Source organism: Diorhabda carinulata, chromosome 1 (assembly GCF_026250575.1).
Source record: "Diorhabda carinulata isolate Delta chromosome 1, icDioCari1.1, whole genome shotgun sequence".
In the NCBI taxonomy this organism is placed as follows: domain Eukaryota; kingdom Metazoa; phylum Arthropoda; class Insecta; order Coleoptera; family Chrysomelidae; genus Diorhabda; species Diorhabda carinulata.
Window position 1 is genome coordinate 17,439,523 of NC_079460.1, and position 21,545 is coordinate 17,461,067.

Consider the following 21,545-nt stretch of genomic DNA (forward strand, 5'->3'; position numbering starts at 1 on the left):
TGAATAATGAAAGGGTTACCGACCTCATTGGCAAGGAGTTGACGTATTTTTCCAACGTCAAGTTTATACACTGTTACAAAGGTGGAGCCACCAACCAATTAATAAATAAAGAGCTATCAATTCAATAATACAATATTTGTAATAATATTTGAAAAAATTTTCTCATACACTTATTTTGTTATATACATTATAATTTCTTCGAGCATAACTTTTTTTAGTGCTGCAAGGCTATGTATTTGTCATCTTGTCAAAATTCAATGAAATCATAGAGAGAATAAAAGTAAAGATATGCAATTAATTTTAAATTAAATATTACATTCAAATTCTCATATACAATTTTTAATTTTATAGAACAACGCCTTTTCTGTTTTTGAGTTTTACTATGTAATAATACTTGTTTAATGAATATATTCAAATTTTTTCATTAAGTAAATACACCATAATATAAATGTCTGGATAACAGTTTCCTGAACACAATTATACCATAACTTTCAGTGACTTCAAATGATAATTAGCATAGGTGTTTATCAACGCTCAAGTCGATTCCTCTTAAATTTCGGGTATATTAAGCTTTTAATTATATCATTGTTTGATTCTTTTCGTAGTGACATATAATAAACTAATAGTCAAATTATTAATATCCCGAAAAAACATAAATTTTCATATACTCTGTCTCTATGATTGCTCTCTTCTTCTTTCTGCCCATTTAAAACAATCCCTGTCTATACTTTTTATTTCATTGTTGGCGTCGTTGCGCGGGATGTCATTTCAGAATTAGGAGTTCGATATGGGCGAAATGGAATAGTCATTTTAAACTGAATTTATGTTGAACGAAGTATTTATTTAAACCGCTTCGAATCGTTTATTCCATCACAAGTTTGAATGATTAGGAGAACTTAGAATATTTTTGGATGTGTGAAAATATAAGTGAAATGCCATAAGTATTTTTTAACCAAAAAAGCAAATTAGTTACATTTCCAATCTGTCAACATGGCGGAGGTATATGATATTTTCGACAAATTCTGCATTCAGTAAGTACAATATTTATACTTAAATTAAAAAATCTACATTTAAATAAACAGTTTATTAAAAATAGTTTACGATATATAATAATATTTATGATTCGTTATTAAAGATGCAGAGTCTCCTACATACTCTGCTCTCAAGATTATCATACATATAATATTTGCTGTATATTAGTGCAAAAATATGTCAGTGATATCCGTTGTGACATTTTTACAAGATAATATTGTGATTAGATGTTAGTTTGAAAGTTCTAAGGTTTTCAGAAAATAGATCTGTAAGCTGCTTCTCTAAACTAATTTGTTTACTTGTTTAATATATGTTTTATGTGGCATACAGTTTTTATCATTTAGATAATGGTTAAAATCGAATTTAAAATATTAGTTTTTACACATTTCTCATCTCTAAGTTTAGTCCAACAAATTATGTCAATTGAGTATTCAACCACACATTTTTTAGGTATATATTCTATTTAAATTTCTTTAATCCAGGTGAGATCAGTTGTCATTTATGTTTTTATTCTTCACAAATTATACCAATTTCTATTCATTTTACTGATTTTGGATATGATAATCATTCGATTCCATGTACAAACTATGAAAGAGTTTCCATATTACATCAAATGTGAACTCTATAACAAGAATATTTAACTAAATAATACATTAGCTAATGAGAGCTTTTAATGCTAAATTTTGATCATAAATCTTTTCACGTGATTTATGCTATAAGATGTCTCTAATTTGATATTTTTTTATCAAATTATTTATAAATACTTGAATGTTAAATACATTTGATATTATAAATAAGAGTTTTAGGTGTGCTTTGATACATTTGCTAAAATTTCAATAATGTACCTTAAAGTTTAAGTGAAAATTTACTAACTTGTTCTTTTGCTTTAGCTATTTCAACAGCAGCTATTGCCCTTATGGTGATCAGTGTTCATATCCACATAAAGGACAATTTGAAGTAGAACAGATTCATTACACACCAGGCAACGAATATTTTGTGGGACATATTAGAGTACACCACAGAATATGTCGATTCTTTTTGAGAGGTAATTGCGTCCATCAAGAGAATTGTCGTTATCGTCATGAAATGACTAATGAAATACCTAGTGTACAAAAAGGAATAGAAAGATCAAGTAGAGCACCAAGAGCAAAGTAAGTTGTGACCAACTATTTGTCTGTTACTAATTTTTGTTCACACATATTTTATTATTGAAAATCAAACTATTTGACATCTGTATTTGTATTATAAACATGTTTTTTTTATTGGTAATTAATAAAGTGTGCTATTAATTTTTAGTGCTCACTGTATGCCATCTACATCCCAGTCAGAAACCGTAACAAATAAGAATTCCATAAATAATAGCAGAGATTTGCAAAACAAAGAAAGAATTATACCCTGGTAAGATTTTCTGAAAGTTCACTAACTGTATTGAAAAATGTTCAAATTCTTTGTAAAATTATGTAAATCTGGTTTAGTTCTCATTTATTGCTATTCTCAGATTAAATGAGGTAGTAAGCCATTATACTAAATTTTTGCATCAAATTTTCATTGACCAAATCAATTGTTTTATTCTATAAAAAGTTCAATTAAGGATGAAGAGATTTATTCTTATTAAAGTTTTATTTCAAATTTCTAAACTATATTAAAGCTTGGTATTTTGATAATTTTACTGTATTACTTCATTTGAAAAGAATAAAGTATACCATCAAATAGTACTTGAGATATAATATCCCTTATTGCATGTATGTTTTATAGCTAATATATTTCTAATGTTAAGTGTCTGCTCCTCTTGCCAATAAATTAATTATGTATATCTACAAAACCTTGATTGCATCTTTAACACACTTCTACCATAAAACTACTATGTGTGATGTATGTTTTGATAACAAAGTTATAGTCTTTAAAGACTAATTTACTTTCAACTGTATAGAGGTGGTTAACACTGTACTTGTTGCAAATTAATATTATCAACCAAAATTCCTACTTATTCACATATATATTAAATGAAAGACTAGTATTAGTTTTCTACATCTTTACAAAAGTATTGATTACATTATTTATATCTAGCATTAAAGATAAAGACAATAAACCTCAACCTGATGGAGATAAAGTAGAGGAAGGTGCTTGTGCTTCCCCGCCATTAACTGATATTTACGATTCTTGGGTTAATGCCCCCGAATTTGTGCCAAAAAGTTCAAAACCAAAAAGTTATGCAGAAGCTCTCAGTTCTGAATCAGTTGCCGAAAATAATGCAAATAAAAAGCTGTGTCCTTATCTCAGCAAAGATGGCTTGTGTAAAAATTTGACTGTTTGTAACTACGTCCATGGGGAAATGTGTGATATGTGTGAAAGACTTATTTTACATCCTTATAATGAAGAACAGCGGAAAAGGCATCGACAAGTAAGCTCTGTTTTCTACATAATATAACATAACATTCTATGGTAATTTATCTGTTTCCATAACATTGAAAATGGTTGGAATTTCACAATGTGATTTGTGATTCTGCATATATATATATAAAGATAAAGAAGATAAAAACTAATTTTTATCTTCTTTTTCATTGATTATACAATTTGAGCCTTAGCGATCATGTAAAAAACTGAGAAACATCACATATTTTTCAACCAGTAATTTATTTTATGATACATGTGTTTACTCAAAATATCACCTTACTTGATCTACATAAACTTATGAATACTTCTCTTTAAGGAATGTTTAAAGCAACACGAAAGAAACATGGAATTATCCTTTGCTGTTGCAAGGTCTCAAGAAAAAACATGTGGTGTATGCTTTGAAGTTATTATGGAAAAAACAAATGGAGAACAAAGATTTGGTATTCTGCCAAACTGTAACCACTGTTTCTGCTTAAGTTGCATTCGAAAATGGAGACAAGCTCGTCAATTCGAAAATAAAATAATCAGGTAATTGAATAATCAAATTTGTAATTTGGTATAATTATTTCTACGTTTAGATTGAATGATATAGAATTTTGATTTTTTTGATATGCTTATGTAATATATGTATTTATATAGTAGAAAATTGATTGTTCAATAAACCTTCAAATTATTTTCATTAAAAAATAGATCCATTTTTCTAGCAGATTGTCAAAAATCATTTTTATGAGATACTTGAAATGGTATGTTGAAAATATTTCACTGTAATGTGGGGTTGAATTGTTTATGATGCAAGGTACAAGATTTTATTTTGTGAATGGAGATAATTCCACGAACAAATTAAAATCACTTTTAACACATATATCACATAATATTTTATAAAACTCTTCTTACAAGAAATCATTTTTACACTAATTAAAATAGTTAGGGGACGTTGATGTGATATTTCATTTGATCTTTCTAAAATCAATCAACTAAAAAATACAAAATTCTATATTTAGGTGAAAGAATTACCTAATAACGAAATTAGTAGATGTTATTTTTATCCATTGTTTTTAATAATTTTTAATAAAGTCAGAGAATGAATGATTTTGCATACAGTAGATTCATGCAAACCGAGCTGAACAAAAGTTTAATGAAACTGTATTCTTGGCTTTTTTTGAGGAAAAATCGATGGTGTGGAAATCTTCAACAATGTGGTCCAACCATCCCATGATAAAAGCCAGTTTGCTGATTTAAAATAATATAGAATCAGCAAAGATCACAAATCAATTGCATTTCTGAAGACACAAAATGTGGGGAACTGTCCAAAGGAATCAAATTTTTAAATGAAGCTGCTGATACCGATTATTTGAAGATGAGAGTGGTATATAATTGTTGGTATATTTGATGCATGTCGCCGTGAAGAGTTATGCAGTGTGAAGTTAGATGAAATAGAAGAATTGGAAAAATTTTTGCCAATACATAACTTAACCAACGTCCAGCGCAGTTTTTGTATCCCATCAAACTACGTCAGTTATTACCGCAAATATACTGTATTACACTCTCTTAGCATTTCTCGTCGACAATTTTTTTTAAAGTACGTTAACAATAAATGCACTAGTTGGATGGAACACTGCTATCAAAGATCGTTAACGTTTTACTTTCTCAAGGTCCTCAATGGTCGCTGAGGGGTACATTGAGGAGACTCCATTGTAAATAAGAATAAAATTGCTGGCAGCATTATTCCTGTTTCATTTACATGATGATCTTTCTATTGCATCAGCAGCTGCAACATCTTCAAATAGCGATAAACAGCACTAGTGTCATTTTCATGTAGAAACACTGCATAAGCAACTATTGCAAAGTATTACTACATATATAAAAATAAGAGAATTATATTATTAAAACTTAGTAAATAAAAGAATATGCAAAATTTTCTAATTAATGCTCCACTAATTAACCTTGTTCTTAGATATTTCACTTTAAATGAAGAATAAGTGAATAATTCTCAAAAATCTTATTTTTTATAAAGGTATTTTAACACTAGTGTTAGAATTAAAAATGTCACTTTTAACGTCAGTTTTATAAAAAATATTTTGTTTATTTAGATATAGTATAAACTTGGTTTAGATAGATTTGCATTGATTGTCTTCACTGTATCTAATCTGACCACTATTACTTTGTAGAGCTTGTCCTGAGTGCAGAGTCACTTCAGATTTCGTCTGTCCAAGTATGTATTGGGTTGATACCAAGGAAGACAAAGATAAATTAATTGAAGATTATAAAAAGGCATTAGCAAAAAAAGACTGCAAATACTTTAAAAAGGGACAAGGCAATTGTCCATTTGGAAACAAATGTTTCTACCTTCACGCCTTCCCCGATGGCAGAAAATGTGATGTTGGGCCACCACCAAGACAAAGGCGTACTAGAAATGCTGACACTGATATGGATGTCCTTCAGGTAAAATCGTTTTTAAATTATTATTTGATTTCACGTCTGAATTTCAGATTTTTTTGTTATTTGCATTTAAAATGTGCTTATTTTTGCAGCAGGTGATGCTATGGGATTTTCTCGACGAACGAGATTTTCCATGGCAATCTCTGGCAGATGATTTGGAGGATCTAGTTTCTTTTTTTACAGATTCAGAGGATTCAGATTTTTCAGATTTCGAATTCTTTTTAGATTAGTCTTTACATATAGTTAGAATGCCGAGATATTTTGATTACATTAATAGATTTTATTTTTAGGTTTTTCCTGAATTCTGAAGCAGAACAATATATGTCGAGATATATGCTATTATCGAATTATTTGTAGAATAATTAATGTATATATTGTTAGTTGATATTTCCAAACCAGTTTCTCAACAGAGTGTGAGCAACAATGACTTTTCATTGCATTGCTTTGTAATTTTATTTGTTCCCGTTTCGGTTTTGGGTGCGTGTTTATATATTCTAGCTATTCAATGCAAACTGAAATGCAAAGTATATAAAATATATTTTGGTGCTCATTTGTGGACTTTTTGTCAAGCGTTTTAAACAGAATGTACCTTGTTCATTGTATTATATGTGTTAGTCCAGTTATTTTATAAAAAATTTTTAGTGGGCGAAAGGAATTGAATATTTGTTTTTTATTGAAACCTTAGTTCTAATAAGAAAACCATGTAAGACTTGTAAAAGACAAAAAAGTTGTGGTAACTAGTAAAAAACTTCGAGTATATATTGAAACAATGAATTGAAAAAATAGCCGAAACAATTTTTCTGTCTATAATCAACCCTTTACTGGTTTTGTACAAAATTCGTGTGCGTTTATTTCCATTTATGTTTTTTTAAAGCCTTGCCTTTACATATACATATTGGCAAAAATTTTCTCAACGTGGATAATTTTTTATTTTAAATTGAATTTTAGTCGTCTTCTCAATGTTTCCAATTATTTTCTTATTACTTTTAAATTTTTTTGTTTTATAACGTATAAATCTTCATTTTTGTTCTGTTCATCTTCACTACCTTTATCATATACTATACCATCAACTCAACATCATTAAATTTTGTTATCAATTATGAATCTTAGACATATAAAGGAAAATAATAGTCTCACATTTTTTATCAATGGTAAAGGTAAGATGATAAAGCTTTAGGTTTTGCTAGTGCGCACAGTACTGCAAATGTTTTACAAAAAAACACATTCTTGAATTCAGACCAAAGAATCAATATGTTCTCAAAAATCTATTCTTCCATTCATCTAAGCCTTTCTTACATGTTTCAATTTTGATTATCCTAGTTTCCATTTTCAAAGACATGAAATTACTTACCTCTGTACCAAATTTTGTTTAATGGCATATTTTCACCCATCCGTACAGTTTTTTATCTTAGTCGGATTTTTTTGGAATGGTTATTTCATACCGACTTTTACTACAATTAAACAAACACTTCAATTGCCCTTGGAGGACCAATTGTTGGTGTATTGGTAATAAACAGTTTGTTCAATATTTTTTAACTACTATACGAAATTTGTACACATCAATACAACCTTGTAAGTTTTTTTTTTTCAATAAATGCTAACCAATTCACAAAAGCACAGTGAATACACTGAAACTATAATAAACTAAAGGTATTAGTACAAAATAGCATTATTGAATTAAGCATACTGAAATTTTTGTGTATTGGTAATACTTAAGTTATTGATTTGTAATTGAAAATTTTTGATATTTTATGTATATATTTAAATTACAAAAAATACCAGTAATTTTCATTAATTTATAACAGAGTCAAAATGCTGTTATTTTTTCATTCATTAAATTAAGAACTTCCTCATTATATAAAATCGTCTATTGAGGTCCAGTTTATATCATTTATGCTGATGATTCATACTCCTGTCCAAAACTGGTTCTCAAAACGATAAAAAAAAGTTCTCTAAAATTTTTCATTAGAAATTTTCCAATTGCTTTTCTTATATTTAAAGAAACGCATTGGTTCCATCTAATTAACATTTTTACTTTTTCTTTGAAATATGTGAAGCCCGAACATACAAAGTATGGAGTTTTTTTTAAATCAAATATGAAAGGTAAATTCAAAAACACCAATATTAGATGAAATGATACCTCAACAAACAGTAATACTTTGACATTTTGACACATTGTATTTCGTTGTACTAGTCTTGAATTTAACATGTCTTGTTAAATTCATAAAGGCAGTTGTAGGATTTCTACAGTTGGTACCGTCTTTCATCTCCCAACTATCTTCAATTTCCACATCTACGTTTTTTTCCATAAATGTTATAGTTATTTTACGTTTCCTTTTACATATAGGATTCCATCTTATTCTTTTAACCCACACTATTTCACAACATAGATGTTTTATCCCCTATACGACACAAAAACACATTTTCTGTTTACATTTCGCCTTCTTTGTATTCCGTCTAGTGTATTTTTTAAACTACACATGTACTTTAAATTGATATCAATCACAAGAATTGATATGAACATTAAAGAAAAAAATACAGGATAATTAAATGAAGGTATACAAGATACCGTTGAGCTCTTTTGAAAATAAAAATCATTTTTCAAATACTGACATAATTTTTACGGATTATTTACAGATTGACTGTTAACAAGAATATATACATATATTATACAAACAGGGCGATCCAATATTTCTTATGAGGCGAGTGGAAATTGAGTTATTTTGTGTTGGTTTTATAGTGTGAAGCAAACCGCTTTTTCTGATTTCAGTGGTAATAACTATCTGAACATTTAATAAGACAAGTTTAATTGAAGACTATTGATATGATTTCTAGTCAATAAAAATTAATATTTACATCAAAATGTCAAATTGCAGCTGATATATAACATTTTTATTCTTTTAATGTAATATGGATTAACATTAATTTATGTCGGATTATGACAGATTTCCTTATTTGATGTTATTTATTTCGATTGCAAACTATAACTAATTCTTTGAATGTGGGGTCTATTACATAATCCTCCCTCTCCTATTCAATGTTCTCTGAATTTTTGTTAATTTCTTTAATGAAGATAAATTGTTTTCAATTACTTAGTACATTAGTTTTTCCCAGTTTTCCTTATAGCTAAAATAATTATTATTCATTTAACGTTTATTAGAATTTCCTATATTCTTTGAAGTTTCTTTCTTCTATTATTGAAGATATTTACATCTGTTACATAATTCCTTTGATAGTTTGAAGAGTTTTCATTTTTTTTTTTTAATTTGTTTGGTACTTTACAGCTTTTCTGTATTATTATTTCTTACAGTTATTGCTATTAAAACCAATATTATAAGTTACTTAACGTTTTATTGTAATTCAAATGTTTTCAAAATTTTTCTCATGATTATTATTTACATCACTTGTTTTTTTATGACTAAGTTTTTTATGTTTATTATTGAATTTATTTACATCCTTTATAAAATTTTTCGAATATATCGAGGAGTTTTCACTTGTTTCTTAACTATTGAGTATTACTAGTTGCTCCGAATGTTCCACATAGCAAAAGCAGTATCATTGTTGAATTTTCTTCTGCATTTTTTATTTATATGTTCATACTTTCATTATTCAATTTAAATGATAGTTGAAAAAATTTGTTGCTTAATTTTTTGGGTATTGTATTTTCCTCGAGTAAATTTATTATACTTATTTATTCTTCAATTATTTTCATATCGAACTAGATTCCACAAAAAGATGTTTTTACTTTCATATACGATTTGGTTTTACTTTTCTTCATGTAAATATAACAAAAGTTCAGTTAGTTAAAAAAAGCTCCAGGTAACATTAAAAAGTAGAAGACTATGTAATGATACAGCAGTTAACACGAATAAAAATTTATATTAACGTATTATGACAAAACCGCACAAGAAAACTAAATCGAGAAAATTAGCTTTTTGCTGATTTTTTCATATATATATCGTGGGCTGAGAACCAGAGGGTTCCAAGCGCCAAATTCAAAATTGTTCAAAAAATCGATATTAATGTTTGGCATTCTTAAAAATGTGTTAAACAAAGTAATTATTCAATTTTGAAAGGTTATTTGTTGAGTTACTTGTACTTATACATTTTCATATAGATTAGTCAAAAAAGTAAAATAAATTAAAGTTTGAATACTTGACTGTACTTAGAACCTTATGACAACTTAAATGTAGAGAACCAGAAGTTTCCAAGCGATTGTTTAATAATAATGGAGTTACTTTTTTAAGAAATATTCATGAAAATAAACACCTCATAAGAGAAATGCTTTTATTTAAATATGCATAAGTACAATTCAAACATTATTTAATTAAATTCGAACAACACAGCTTAAAAAATTTAGTGAAATAAAGAAAATGATGTTATTTTTTTTAAACTCTGAAATGAGGGCTTTCATATATGTTTTGTCTTCAAGTAGCATCCACTTATAAGCAAACTCCATTGCATCGATTTTTTGGCTTGTAAAACTCTTCGTTTTAAAATTTTTTACTTGCTCGATTTTAAAAGAAGAATCCAGGTTTTGTTCTTCAGGTGTAATTTTGTTACCTTTTCGTTTTCGTTTCTTTCTTCACATTCGTTCTTATGAATTGTGAAGAATGGTTTTCTATTTTATAGTGGACTACCCTGCAAAAACTTTAATTGGCAGACTTTGTTGTATGGAACATTGCCATAATTTTAATTTATCAATCAAAAAAATGTTTGGGCCTCATGTTAATGATGCAAAAAGGCTTCTTTCTATCGGTCTTTAGCAAAAGTTTTGTGACTGCAAGTGGGTACCATATATCTTGTACTCGCATAAATTTCTCGATACGGGAATGAATGTTGTCAACAACCTGTATACAGGAATGCCCGGGTAAAGAATATTTCATTGTAATTTGTTTAATGTGTTGATGCTTCTGTAAGAAATTGGCTACAGCTAAGGAAATTAAACTGTTCCTATTTTGAGGAACACAGCTGTCACTCCAGGTTATTATTTCCGTTATGTTGGGATTGTTTGAAACAATTTTTTCAAGAATTTGCATCAATGCGCTTGCCAAGTCATTGCCTGATCTTCCACATGTAGTTTCTGGCCAAACAGCGCAATAACATTGCTTGTCATAGGAATTATATGCAGTTAAGTTATATACATTCATTTTTTGCTTGTAAAAGAGGACTGAAACCTCTGATTTTGGTACATTTATAACATTTTGTAAATCAACACAGACGACGATAGCACAGTTCAAATCTGTATTTTTACCATCCTGTTCTCGCTCTGTTCTCATTATATTTTTCTTTAAAATGTGCTGCCTATTTGACAATTCCAGTTCTTCACTCATTCTATTTTCCCGCTGGGCAATTTTATACTCTTCACAGAAATCACATCGGTCACTTTTTGGTTTAAGAAAATCTAGATTATATTCATAGTTAAAAATGTGTCTGTACAACGAAACACTTTGTGGAGGAATTTGTTTTTCTAAACAAGATTTAACATATAAGTCATACATTTTGTTAATGTTTAGTAAAGGATCAAGGTACTGTTTATTCAAATCGGCTCTACAGTAATGAGATTGGACGTGAGGAAAATCCTCTATGTGTTGCCTTATTTCATATTCACTTTCCTTTGATATACGATCTTTGGTATATTTCACTCGCTGGTCACTTTGAGGTGTACCTGCGTCGGATTTCTTCAAATATACATTATATACTGGCTTTTGGCTTACACACAATGTGGTCAGAAAAAAACTTTTGCATACTCTTAATTTTTCGTTCTCTTTTTTAAAAAAGTACTCAAATGAAAAACATCGGTAGTTTGTAACACTACTTCGTTTTCGCTTTATTAGTATTCTTTTTGTGTTGTTTAATAAAAAATACTGTTTTCCATTTTGATCCATAGAGTAATAATATTTTTTTATTTCTTCCTTTTTCTCAGGTGAAAAATTTTTTCTGCACTGAAATCTGCAGCTTTCAGGGCAATATTTATTTTCGTCAATCTTTTTTGCAGGTTTTAATTCTCCTTTGGTGTATATATAGCTTTGTACTATTGTATCTTCTTACTCCTGCTACACCCTTTGCTTTTAGGCGAGAAAGAGATTCTTCATGCTCTGAATATTCGCTCTCCAAGCTGCTGTTGCTTGACTGCAATAAGTTTCTAAAAACATTGACGTTAAAAATCTGTAAATATATAGATTCATAAACAAACCGTTTTTTATCTTCATAGTCTGGCACATATTCTGATCCAGAGCTTGTAAAGTCTTCAAAAGACCCTTCTTGTGAAGTACGTGTAAAACAGGCACAAACATTGAACTCGACACATAAACGATTACTTGGTTGTCGCTTGGAACCATATGATTCTTAATAATGACGTTGACTGTCGTTTGGAACTATCTTGAAAATTAAATATTGGCGCCATCTTTGAGAATGGGCTCAAAGTTTGTATAGCAAACAATGCAGGTTTCTATGGATCTTTTCTTATAAAAAACGTATTTTAAAATAAATGTCGCTTGGAACCCTCTGGTTCTCAACCCACGATATACATTATTTATTTTCAAATTTGAAAGTGATATTCAAGTAAAGTCTAATCTCTACTAAAAGTGCAAGATTTTTAAAAACCCTAATAAATTCTTAATCATATAAAATGTCAAGTTATGCTGAACTGTATTTTTTGAAAACGTTTTAATAATTTTATGATTTCCTGAGTGTGAACAATTTTCTACTAATCACCTTTTAAATTTGTGTATTACCAAATTGTGATTGGCCTCTCTATATACAGTAGTCTGTAAAATATATAATATTTATATATAATATATATTATATAATACATTAGTACCATGTATATAAACTGGCTAAATCCATTTGTTATTTTTATTTGCTGTGGCTTTATCTTGTGTTTGTTTTGTCATGGTGTCGTTTATGAATTTCAAGTGTTTTTTTTTTCAGAATATTCTGGCAAATATCAGAGTTGGTTGTGATAAATCTCTTTCGGTTAATATTAATAAATATATGTAACTTAATAAATATTTTATTGCTAGATTTTGTTGTATTGAGTTTTTTTAAGTTCCAACTTACAGAAAATCAACATTTTTAAAAGCAAAAAATTAAGTAAAATTCCTAAAATGTTTTGATTATAGCTGTTGATTTATGAAAAAGAAAGGATTGCATTGGTGATTTATGTGAAGATTGATATGGAAAACTTCAAAAAACAAAGATTCCTAAAATTTTTTTTATTAGAAGCAATATTATTAATTTTAAGTAAGATTAAGTATTCAATCCAAAAAAAAATACCTCAAGGAAACCTCCGATGGAAAGCATTAGATTTTGACATAATGCAGATAAAACAATAAATAATGCCCTATACATATTGTCTATTATTAAATATATTAGAAATGAAGTTTTTCAGGTTGATCTTCCCATCTATAACCAAATGACAAGAATTTTTTTATTCCATATTAAAATAGCTTTCTGACGACCTTTCTATGCCTAAAGTAATTCAAAAATTTATGATTACTACGTCCCCATCAGTGCACTATTCGCCAGCAAATGTATTGTAGTTTATTTAGAATCTTACTGTTCTAATATACAAGCTTTAATCTCTAAACATTTAAATACGTTTTCTTGTCATTCTGTAGCAACTGAGTGACATGAAAATGACCTGCATGAAGTATATGGACAAATTAAATCCGCTAAACCGACATTTGCTATTTCTATCATATGTATGTTTAAGAATAAGATAATTTCTTTGAATTAGATTGATTGCCGTATTAAAAACTCGTTATTTTCATTAAATAGTACAAGAAAATGACTCTTTGACTAATATTTAGTAGGTTTAGCCGAACTTTCAATTTTCTTCAATCATACAAAATTACTTGTAACAAAAAGCGAATTTTTTTCGTTAAAAGCCTGGACTGATACAGATGTTGGCAAAATTGGGTCAACGAGGCCTCTTTTTCTTTAATTCAGAAAATGAAACATATTTTGACATAATGTAATGCGAACTCTGAGATTAAGTCTCATATTCCGTTCTATCGCGGTTTTTGAATGTGGTTACAACCTAGCCTAGCAGTTGCACTTGAAAAGGTGTTCTTCCGGCGATCCAAACAAACACTTTCCAAATTTGTGACAATTTGTTGAGCGTAAAAGTAAACAAATGTAGGTTATATATGTAAAATCGTGAAGGCATCATGAGGTTCCTCGGTTAGCTGGTATTCATGTATTCGGATGTCATTATCAGAAAAATATAAGCATTTGAAAATTTAAAAAACGGTTTACTATTAATACCTTGAACACATGTACTTCCCAAGTATCTTGAGCTACAAATATACTATATCAAGGGGAGAAATAGGGTTAGACGATTCAAAGATATTTGTTTGAATTTTTAATTTGTTAGTGAAACTATTGAAAAAAATATTTCCAAAATTTTAAATTGAAATTTCGACTCGGTCTGTTATAAAAACCATCAAAGTGAGTAGCTTTCCTTCAAACCTCAAGATTATGTGGGGGTTCAACTTCTACTGTCCTTCCTTTTTTCTCGGCAATCTTTCGCGTATGCGTAACGAGCTGGTTGTGGCGCCTTATTCTTTACTAATATGATGCAGGACTATTTTTGTAATACATGGCTTAAATACTCGTTACAATCACATCCCATCTTACATTTTCTCACATGTAGTGGATTGGACGGGATGCTCTTGGTAGGTAGGAGATAAAATCTGACCTTGACCAGTAGGGCGGAGGGTTGTTGACCCAGCTACCATTTTCTATGGAGCAGTCATGTTAATGTAGACCATTGCCAGAATATCCGTCGTTTTTCCTACGCGTTTTTATCAAAATGACTTTTTTTCAACTTAAGTACACGCTAATTTGAAGTTTTTAACTAATAGTTTTGAAAAATGGCAGTTACTTCAAAGTATTGCACTGTACATGAATCTAAAATAGGAATTCTATCATTATTTGGAACAATTTTGTTTATAAAAAATGAGTTTTTTGTTTTGACCCTTGTAAGAAATTCAATTTTCAATAGAATTTGGATTCATAAAGAAGAGGGACATAAAAATAGCTGCAGATTAATATTGCTGCTTTCTGATTGTACGTAAAATGCAATTTGTTTGTGATCTGCAATATGGAACAGCTAATATCTTCAATTTTTTCAAAGGAAATACTTCAAAAATATTCCCAGAGATTCAATGAATTATATTCATTTTTAATAAAAAATATCAATTTATGTCGATAGAATTATTTTGGTTGGTTTGGGATAATAAATAATTCCCGAATTTCCGACGAAGTGAATCCAATTTTCAAGTAATTTATTGATGAAATCAACCAAAATATATAAAAAGTGTTCTCACTACAATACCATTTTGTGGTATTGTTTTCAGTTATTTTTGATTAATTGGATATTAATCACACTCTGCGACATTTTAAATAATTTTTAACATTCCCATTCTAAAGGGACTATTGTTACTTCCATAGTTCGAAAGTTTCAATTATATTGAAAAATGTCTAGGTAACGTCAACACTAGAATATTTTCAAAGAAATTATCTTCTACATGTTCCACTGTAAAGATTGTACCTAAATCGTTTTATGGATACACTGTTAATCGTACATCAAACTCTATATGTATGGATATATGGATCTGGATTTAGAATTATGATTATTATTGAAAGTTGAGTGTTTTGCGGTTTAGTCATACAAGTGAATATAACTTTTCTAGTGAAAAACCTGTCAGTATATCCCCTATGTGTGCATCCATCAGCATGTGTTTGTGTCACAGTCATACGTTTTAATTGCATTTGCTTCAAAACATATACAGTTAATGTTTAGTTGAACATTGTGGTAGTTCTCCCTTATATCACCCGCGGTATTTTGGTAATATTTTCATAAGTATATATTCCGCTTTATCTGCTGTCACTAGCTTTCGGGATTTAAAACAATGTAAAGGCCTAATCCAGTGATGGCGAACCTTTTGAAAAAGTGGGTGAAATTTTGATCAATATTTTTTAGATCTAGCCTGTGGGTCACTATAGCATGGTTTATGCAGCCAAAATTAAAATAAACATTAAACTAAACTTTCTTGGTGGTACTCTCTTGGTTTATGCAGTAAATTGAGGATACACACTGTCATTTAGTGTTCCATCGTTAAATGGACATTGCTGACTTTCAAACATTGCTTTTACCTATTTTTGTGATATCAGTTTTCACAACCAAAGAACAAGAATGTTGTAAACAAAACAATTCCACCAATACTGACTGACCTGAAGTATTCATTACTCATAACCACACAGAATTGAGGAATTAAACTAAGAAGTTAAAAATTGGCGAACTCTTAGTTTAATTTTAATCTAAATTTATTCTTAATTTTCTGCATGAACTACCGTTTCAGTTTCTTTCAACTAGTAATTTAATGTTAATTCTTAATTTTGTCTGCATTAGCCAAGTTTAAGTATTTGATTGAAGAAAAAATAAAGAAAATCATCACATACAATATATATATATATATATATATATATATATATATATATATATATATATATATATATATATATATATATATATTGAGTTCATTAATTTAACGCATTTCCCAGTTAATTGAGTATCAAGTCTATTTCTGTTTAAAGATTTCATAAAGTTCTTTGACGAAAACAATTTTCAACACGAATATGTGGACACAAACATCGTTAAAAGAGCATTTGAAATTTTTTTCATTGATACAAAATTATTTGGTAATAAATCCCATACGTTCAATATAATATTTTGAATTTTTACTGTGGAATCATTATTATTTAAACTACTTTCAGACATTTTTCCTTCTCTTCCACAATGAAGTCTTCAAATTTTGTTTTCCACACTACGCTGATTTGAAATTCAACTAATTCCATCTCTAAATTATCGATACATAAGTTCGGTTAACTCCATTGTTTCAAGTTCTATTCAGTGTGGATATAAAATAAAATTTTTTAAATTGATTGAATATCTCCTCAAATAGTTGTTTTATTTCCTACATAATCATTAAATAATTTTTTATTGCATTTTCTTGATGTCAACCGTGTTTCCAAAAACTATTGTGTTTTGAAAATGTTGCAATTGAGGAAAATATTTCATGACTTTCATTTCCAAATCTTTGGTAGAGATATAAGTTTCGTCATAAATATTTTCAAACATAATTAAAACAATCAGTCCATGCCCTTGAACTTTTTTATTCAGTTATTCATATTAAAATGCCGAGTGATGTCGCATAAAAACATTGAATCATTCAACCATTGTATATTGGGAAATACATTTTCTCTTTTTCAATTATCAAAATATTAATATCCACTAATAATGTTACAAAGCGATTAAGGACTTGATCGAAATTAAGCCATCACACGTTGTTGTATGTTAAAATCCCTGAATACTGGCATTCAATTTCTTCTAAGAATTGTGTAAATTGTTGTTTAGTAAGTTTATAAAGTTGATAACTTTTATTACAATTAATATTACATCAGAAAATATTTTTAAACCATGCTTCGCACATAAAACTTATACTTGGTGTATTATACAATGAAATTTAATAAGAAAATGTAATGTAATTTTACATTATTTTTTTTTTCATTACAAATTACACATATAATCATTCTATTTCTTTCAATCACACCATAGTTATCAAACCATTCAGTTTGATAAGGTTTTTAATTTTTTAGAAGCTGTCATAGAGATTTTTTTATTAACTTACTTAATGTACATATTACATATAATACTTTAACAAAAGTATCATTTGTTAATTTAGCACTGGTACATCCCCCCACCCTGCGATGCAACGAATATGCATGCGTAAAGTTGCGCAGGTACAGTAGTAACAGAAGAAATAAAAAATCAGCTAGACAATGTTCAGTTGAAAAATTTTCTTTCATAAAATCGATTGTAAATCTAAAAATTTTAGTTTTTCAGTTTTTTGAATATTTATTCTCTTTTTAAACATAAAAAATAAATCTATAAAAATCAAAATGTGGAACATTTAAAAAGCCTGAGTGGGTCATGGGTTCGCAGTCACTGGCCTAATAAATACATAGTTTCTTGGCGACTGAAAAAACAAATGCAGGAATAAAAATTGAGGACTGTTGATTGAGATAAGTCAGGATACTACTTTCTATTTAAAATCTCGAAAAGAAAAATACTGAACAGTTAAAATAAGCTTTGAAGTAATATTCCTCAATAACTTTTGAAGTACGTGTGGTGGTAATATCTTTTCAGTAGATGTGCTAATGATTTTTTATATTTTTGTGGGAGTAGCGTATTATAATTGTAATATGAATGCAACAAAAAATTTTGATTAATTGATTTTCTTGAAGTAGAAATTTAGACACGCTATATAGAAAACATAGACATTTTTAGACATATTCCAAAGAGATTCAAAATACTAAACGATTAGAAGCCTAATTGCAATCGTCCAAGGCTTGTTTGAATATGACTGAATCACACTAAATGGAAAGTAAATATATCAGAATAGTCAACTAAAACACATCGAATTGAATAGAAAAATTTCAAATATTGAATAGTTTCTTCACCTTATTTTTTGAAAAGATTCAAAACTAGAATTTTTATAGATATTTATCAATCTCAGCACTGGACTAATCATCAATAGGTTTTTTTTGAAGAAAATGTGTAATTAAATGAGACTTGTATAAGCAGTTACTTTTTTCAGTTTAGTGAATTATTATTCGAAAATAAAAATTAATTTCAAAGTATTCACCAAAATATAACCAATTGCGGCCTCTTATTGATTTGAGTTGAAGTAGTAACTAATAATTATAACCTATATGAGCAGCTTAGTGGTAGGTCATCCGACATTTTATAAAAAAAAATTGTAATGATTTGAGAAGATAATAATAATAATAAAAAATGTTATTCTCTTGAAACCTCTCCACATTCATTTAGTATGTAATAATTTAAGCCTGTCAATACCTTTCGAGTATGGTACTTTATATTAGAAATGTATATTAGTAGAAATATGAACAGTTACTTATTAAAAAATACATGGAAATATGCGAACCTAAATACATAGTAGGTATAATCCCATTTAACATAACATAATAATTATATTTTCTTTTTGTGACTAATGTTGCTGCTTCTTATCAATTTCTTATTATTGTGCGACATTTTGTATAAAAAAAAGCTTATACACACACACACATCAATGTTTGCACACATAAAAAATTATATCCTCCCTTATCAAATTTCAATTGTTTGTCTTCCTGTTTAAAAAATTGAAAAGGGGAACAACTTAATGTGCACTGTACAATGTTTATCTAGCTTCATTATATTATTTCTTGTTTTTAAATAAAATATAATTTGTCAATGTAATGATTATTAATCTACAAATTATATATGGAGATCTAGAATGTATTACAGCACAGTCAATAACAATTTGAATAGTTATAGTTACTAACTTGTGTGGTGCTAGGACAGATGAACTAGAAACTGGCAAAATGGCCATGTTGCAAAGATCTGTGATTGTTAGCTTGTTAGATGTAATTAAAATTACAGTAGCTTTTTATTTAATTTATCCATTCAAATATTTATAAAATTCCTTTTTTAATTCCTTCAATCCCCAAAAATAAACAGTTGATGGTTTAAATAATTGTTTTATTTTAAATCCTCATAACAATAAGTTACAAATGGGTATCAGATTCATTTGATTTTACATTGACGATGCTAAGAACAAATACATATATACATTATTAAATTAAACAAAATGTTTTGAATAATAAAGTGGAAATGGGAACAGGATAACTCCTCAATGGTGAAAGAGAACTAATGTCTATCAACTATTCACAACCACTACACAGACATCCACACCATCTGATATAGGTTTAGATAATCAAGTTGTCTTCAGAAAATAAAGTTAATTCTGGGAACAGAAAAACTTCTAAGATGATAAGAAGAAGAATCACCAAATGGCTTTCAAATATCTCTGTCACATAATTCTTCCATTCCAAAAACAATGAATTTTGACTGAAGATTAAATATATTCTCATAAACATTGTTTCTATTTGAATCATTTGAGTATCATATATTCTAAGAACTTTGAATTTTTTAATATATATGAGTTTCAAGTAAAAGCTAAAACAGATAGAGAAAGGTCAAAGATGAGACAAAAAAATCAATAAAAGATATCCATAAAACACTTTATTAATTGCAAATAGACTAAAAATCAACAATAGTTTAAAAAAAAAGTTACATCACAAACTTTATTTATTTACAGACTCCATTTGTTCTGCAGATATTAGATTTTGTTTGCGTTTAATCTCCTCAAGTGTTGCTTGAAATTTTTTTGTTGCTTCAGTTTCTGGTGGAAACAGTTCTCGTTTTGTGTTAACCACCCATTCTTCAAAATATTGCGGTTGATTGAAATAATGGAAGAGTGCCACAGGAAATGTAACATATAGAGCCATTTTAGCAACTTCTAATGTCCATGTACCCATAGCGACCTAATAATATACATGCAAATTATATAGCGAATAAGCAAGTAAATTCTATGTAAGTATATCGAGTAGGCATTTAATTAGGAATATTAAGCAGAGCTCTTGAAACTAATACTGTTATGCAATTTATTACATTCTTTGTATAAACACCATTCTTCAATCAAAAACTATCACTTTGGTCCTTATAGTGGAAATTGGTTTAGTATCTCTTCTTATACTGTCCTAATAAAATTGTTCTCAAATTAAAATGAATACATATTGTATTTACCTTATACCAATCACAATATTAAATATAATTAAAGATTCAATAAACAATTATTTACATGGTTATGTTCTCTTTTTCTTCTTCTTTAAAAATTTTTTGCCCTCTATCTGATACTACCCGACCACATTTGGTTTCCTTAAGTGTTTACAATAACATTGTCTATATAATATGGAATATACTAATAATATTATGATAAAAAATGTTAATAATAAGACTCCATTATTTCATGAATGCCTAATCTTAGCACATTCTCATTTTTTAATTTAGTTTTATGGTTTACTACTTGTGTTAGGCTAAACCACAAATCACATATTTTAGGTGATTTGTGGGATACACCAGCCTTATGAGATCGCATCTGTGCTTAAATGTCAGGAATGCCATATCTCACGATTTATAGTGAGATCTCACGAAATTTGTTCTTTTTCTCATGATTTTTGAAAATATACATATTATATCCATAATACTTCAACACCACTGACATAAATACATGAAAACAACACTAAAAATATTTTATTATCTATACAAGGAGAAAAATTCAGTTTCCAATAGACCATGGGGCCTATCCATATTAACGAATGACAAAACAGAAAAGATAAAACGAAAGATTTAAGGGGTTATGTTATAATTTGTAAGTTATTGAATTTTTTAGTGGAATAGTTAAGTAATTTACATTGAAGTAAAATATATCTTGTGGCGATAGTACCTAAAATATTTGGTGATGCGTCACAAGTACTTCTACTACCCCACACCACATCAAATAATGAGATAGATTCATGGTTGCGATCTGCGTTGCTTGTGTTTTGAAAATTCCGCCAATTATTTTAACGCTCATTTCGACCCACATCATGACAAGGATCGTCGTGAAAGTTAGTCATGATGTTATGAGTGATGTTTTCGCCGTGACCACAACGATCGTAGTCGCTATGTGGAACGCACAAAAGGGTATTTTTGGCGTCGTGAACGCTTA

The 21,545-nt window shown here is 28.6% G+C and overlaps 2 protein-coding genes across 4 annotated transcripts; one reads left to right on the plus strand and one right to left on the minus strand.

Moving 5' to 3' along the window:
- The first annotated feature begins 733 nt into the window (after nucleotides 1–733).
- LOC130892754 (probable E3 ubiquitin-protein ligase makorin-1) lies at nucleotides 734–12,891 on the plus strand. 2 transcript variants are annotated; one of them, XM_057798336.1, is made up of 7 exons: nucleotides 734–1,031; nucleotides 1,923–2,183; nucleotides 2,329–2,430; nucleotides 3,100–3,433; nucleotides 3,743–3,954; nucleotides 5,595–5,868; nucleotides 5,958–12,891. In XM_057798336.1, exons 1-7 carry the CDS (start codon nucleotides 991–993, stop codon nucleotides 6,093–6,095), a joined length of 1,362 nt encoding a protein of 453 aa, XP_057654319.1. In that variant the 5' UTR covers nucleotides 734–990; the 3' UTR covers nucleotides 6,096–12,891. The 2 variants fall into 2 exon arrangements, with proteins under 2 accessions (XP_057654319.1, XP_057654329.1); XM_057798346.1 differs by having other exon boundaries at nucleotides 747–1,031; nucleotides 5,961–12,891.
- Nucleotides 12,892–20,004: 7,113 nt separating this feature from the next.
- On the minus strand, nucleotides 20,005–20,813 carry LOC130903994 (protein PET100 homolog, mitochondrial). 2 transcript variants are annotated; one of them, XR_009060800.1, is made up of 2 exons: nucleotides 20,582–20,813; nucleotides 20,005–20,319 (listed from the first exon to the last, which is right to left on the minus strand). XR_009060800.1 is itself a non-coding variant. In XM_057816480.1 (2 exons), exon 2 carries the CDS (start codon nucleotides 20,311–20,313, stop codon nucleotides 20,080–20,082), a length of 234 nt encoding a protein of 77 aa, XP_057672463.1. In that variant the 5' UTR covers nucleotides 20,314–20,319; nucleotides 20,447–20,552; the 3' UTR covers nucleotides 20,005–20,079. The 2 variants fall into 2 exon arrangements, 1 of the variants encoding a protein (XP_057672463.1); XM_057816480.1 differs by lacking the exon at nucleotides 20,582–20,813 and adding an exon at nucleotides 20,447–20,552.
- Nucleotides 20,814–21,545: the final 732 nt, after the last annotated feature.